This window comes from Cyprinus carpio, chromosome B10, assembly GCF_018340385.1.
Source record: "Cyprinus carpio isolate SPL01 chromosome B10, ASM1834038v1, whole genome shotgun sequence".
Lineage (NCBI taxonomy): Eukaryota > Metazoa > Chordata > Actinopteri > Cypriniformes > Cyprinidae > Cyprinus > Cyprinus carpio.
In genome coordinates, this window is record NC_056606.1 from 413170 (window position 1) to 416813 (window position 3644).

Below are 3644 nucleotides of genomic sequence, written 5' to 3' on the forward strand. Positions count from 1 at the left end.
ACTATCTGGCCTCCGTTACACTCACCCCCCTATGTATGTAAGTATGTATGTATCTATCTATCTATCTATACATTTGTTTTGTGGAGTGGATTCCTCTTTTTTAAATTCTAAAGAAATTCACATGGTTTTCCTCACAACTATTTGCCCTATAGAGTCACTTTGTTTTTTTCCCTGAAAGTCAAGGATTTAACAGAAAGAGGAACAGAAATCTTATACAGATCTTTTCTGATTGGCTGACATGCATTATGTTTAGCAAGAGTACAGTTATTTAAAGACCACAATGCATTGATAAAAGACTACAGCAAAATAATTCAAGAAAACAAGACACATCTTATGACATCCAGCAGGAATCCAGATATCCTCAGGTATGACTTTGTTTTTGTTTTTTTTACATTCATGCATCTTTTCAATTTTATTCTAGCTTTAACAGATATTAGAGACTCTTGGTCAGAATGGATTCATATAATGGCTTGCACAGATTATATGTGAATCAGGGACATGCATCAAGTTTAATGCATCAAGATGATGTGATACTGGAGGATATACAGCTTATTTATGAGGCAGAATCTGAATCAGCATGTTCACTCACACATTAATCATTCCCATAGAAACAAAATAAAACCTCTAATATGGTTTAATGTAGCCTATTTGATATAGCAAGCTTTGGGTTGTATAACACCTATCCTGTCAAAATAATATATATTTCTGTTTTTTGTTTGTTTGCTTTATCTGTGTAAAGTAAAGAAGATGGAAGGCTTATTGAAATCGATTCCCACGCCGCCCGCACTCAGCAAACCCGTTGAAAGTATTCACAATTACTTTGTTCTCTCTCTCTGTGTGTGTGTGTCTAAAATATTAATGCGATGCCTCATTAAATTGTGTTATTAATGGTGATTTTCCTTTAAAAATGCTTTGGCACTAGAGAGCTACATGTTAGAGCATCCAGGATATACAAACACAAATATTATCCATAAACCTTGTTGTAAAAGATCAAACTAGAGCAACTAGAAATACGTGGGAAATATCCTAATTGTCTATAATCATGTTTCACAGTAATCTCCAAATTCATTGGGATTGCCCTGCCCATCGCTGAGGTATCAATTGGTATGTCTTTATTATTCCTTGTCTTTATAAACATAAGTTCATTTTGGCGTATAAATATGCCTATCTTCTCCCTTCTTTTTCACAGGTGCAGTATTTCTCTATGACTGCCCAAAGCAGCCCTATATTCCCATTTATCTGCTGGTGTCAGGTGTGTTCACGTTGGTGCTCGATGTGGTGGCCTGGTGCCCGTGCCGTAAAATACTTAAATGCGTCTGCGCTTTATATGTCTGGTATTTACTTGTGGGCCTTTTCCTCTTCTGTTGGTTCATTGCTGGTAAGATATGTTTAACTTTTTTTAGATTATGTAGCATTATGTAGTTTTAACCAGTGTGCAGGGTTCAAAAGAGAGTTAATACTAAAGCGCAACATGAATATTAGCTTTGATTCGATTGATTAGATTATTATTGATATCATCATGATTCATGGGCGACATTTGACTCTCGAAGTAAAAAATGGCTTTTTTTTTTTACTTTTTGTATCAGCAAATTATTTACAGAAATTTTAAAAACAAATTTAAGTTGCCTTGTTGTTTGCTTACTTATTTAATAATTCACTTAATTTTATTATCACAGGAAATGAAGCGGATAATATGTAATCATCATTTTGTAAACAACTGTGAAAAATATGCTACGTCACAATATTGAAAATATTTCCATTTTTAACCATGAAAGGACATCACACAAACATTGAGCAAAGTTTATAGAAATACAGTCAAAACCTTGTTATGTTCTACACATTGCTCATGAATAAAGCTGTAATCTGCTGGTTGTCCTGTAGGTGACCTCCTAATCCTGTTTTCTCACGATGAACTTTAGGCTTTAAAGATTACTCCAGAGAACTTATTTTCAAGTGCTACTTAAGTCATGATGCTTTTGTGAAACAGACAGTTATCCTGGACCACAAACCCAGTCATAAGTCGCACGGGTTTATTTGTAGAAAATACATATTTGTAGAATAGCCAACAATTTACTGTATGGGTAAAAATTATCATTTCCAAAAATCATTTAGAAAAGATAATGCCCCATGAAGATATTTTGTAAATGTCCAACTGTACATAAATCAAACATTTATTTTTGTGAGTGGATATGCGTTGTTAAGGACTTCATCTGGACAACTTTAAAGGTGATTTTCTCAATATATATTTTCAAATCTCAGACAAACAAACAATCAATGGAAAGATTATTCAAACAGCCAGTTTTTCAATAAATGATTAACCCTGTGTCATAATGCCCTTTTCTCTCTCGTCTCCTCTACAGGTAGTGTCTGGATCTACTCGGTTTACCCGCCGGATTACACTGGCACTGATTATTGTGATAAGACTCTGTACCTGTTTGCTTTCTGGACCACCACTGTGGTCTATATATTGCTGGCCATTGCATTACCGGTATCTTACTACAAGGAGTACAAGGAGGAAGAAAGTGATGGAAATGTGGTTAACGTATGATGGACTAATAACAATGCTTTTTACTACTGATAACCTTATTCTGTTATCTGTCTCTCTATGTGTATGAATACATTCATGTATTGTTGAACTTTTTGACGGGAGATGTTTATTACTCGGATTCGAGGACCAGAAGTAAGATGTATAAGTGAATGAATGTGGGCTATTCAGCAGCCGCCTGTCTTCATGTTCCACATATTCATTATCATGATGAACTTGGTTTATAACAAAGTGTAATTTTAAAAACGTGTAATTATGAACTGTATCTTCATTATTGACACATTAACTCAAGCAGTTATTTTGGAAAGAAACGTTTCGATCTGAAGATGCAAAGTTTGGTGTCAATGAGTATCTTTAAATCTCTTATTCAGTAAAGGAAAAATTGATTGATATATTTGTATTTGTGTTGATACTTTTCGCAACATTGTGTGAACATCTGTGGCTGCTTGTCTTGGCCAGGACTCTGAAAGAGATTCTTAATCTCAGTTTCCTGCTCAAATAAATGACAAATAAAATTCAAAGGTTACGATCAGTTATAGTAAAAGGAAAGAGCTAAACGTTTTACCTTGAATGTCCAGAATAACAAGTAATATGTCACTGAGACAACTAATTGATGTTGATGGAAATCATCTTTGTTTTACCCGTCTTTAAAGATGCTGTATGTCATTTTTTAACCATACTGAAGCATTAAAGTACCATAATATGCTTGCAGAAACTTAGGAAAAAGTGTAAATGCACAACACCACAGTCAGTTCGTCTGCTTTAAAATGAAATGTATGTTTGTCTGTTCTTGTTTGGGCCTGTGAGATCCCACTGCCAATTTACCCAGTAGTTTTTTTGTTGGTTACATTTGCAGCCATGGAAGCCAGTAACGGGGTCAGAGGTCACAGATTTTACATGACCTAAAAATCCTCGACAATAAAAACATTATCTGATTAACTTACAACAGTCTATGAGGGTTGTGTGAAGCTAATCCATGCTAATTGTTAGATTTTGCTGTATTTGGCTGTGCCGTCGTTTGGGTGGCTCGCCAATGTATTAGATTTCTCTAATACATAAAATAAGTAAGCTTGACCAGAGTTCTTGTGGGGAGAAGTAT

General features: G+C 34.8%; 1 protein-coding gene across 3 annotated transcripts; it reads left to right on the forward strand.

Moving 5' to 3' along the window:
* Window positions 1-233: 233 nt before the first annotated feature.
* LOC109078125 (transmembrane protein 272-like) lies at window positions 234-2937 on the forward strand. 3 transcript variants are annotated; one of them, XM_042732061.1, is made up of 5 exons: window positions 234-365; window positions 740-805; window positions 1054-1104; window positions 1190-1378; window positions 2361-2937. In XM_042732061.1, exons 2-5 carry the CDS (start codon window positions 748-750, stop codon window positions 2546-2548), a joined length of 486 nt encoding a protein of 161 aa, XP_042587995.1. In that variant the 5' UTR covers window positions 234-365; window positions 740-747; the 3' UTR covers window positions 2549-2937. The 3 variants fall into 3 exon arrangements, with proteins under 3 accessions (XP_042587995.1, XP_042587997.1, XP_042587996.1); XM_042732063.1 differs by having other exon boundaries at window positions 1190-1252; XM_042732062.1 differs by having other exon boundaries at window positions 260-365; window positions 745-805.
* The last annotated feature ends 707 nt before the right edge of the window (window positions 2938-3644 follow it).

Excerpts from the sequence above, each read along its gene's own strand:
- LOC109078125 (XM_042732061.1), top strand. The coding sequence starts at position 748 with ATGGAAGGCTTATTGAAATCGATTCCCACGCCGCCCGCACTCAGCAAA. Across the intron at positions 806-1,053 it reads ACTCAGCAAACCCGTTGAAA|TAATCTCCAAATTCATTGGG; the intron begins GTATTCACAATT and ends CATGTTTCACAG. Across the intron at positions 1,379-2,360 it reads CTTCTGTTGGTTCATTGCTG|GTAGTGTCTGGATCTACTCG; the intron begins GTAAGATATGTT and ends TCTCCTCTACAG.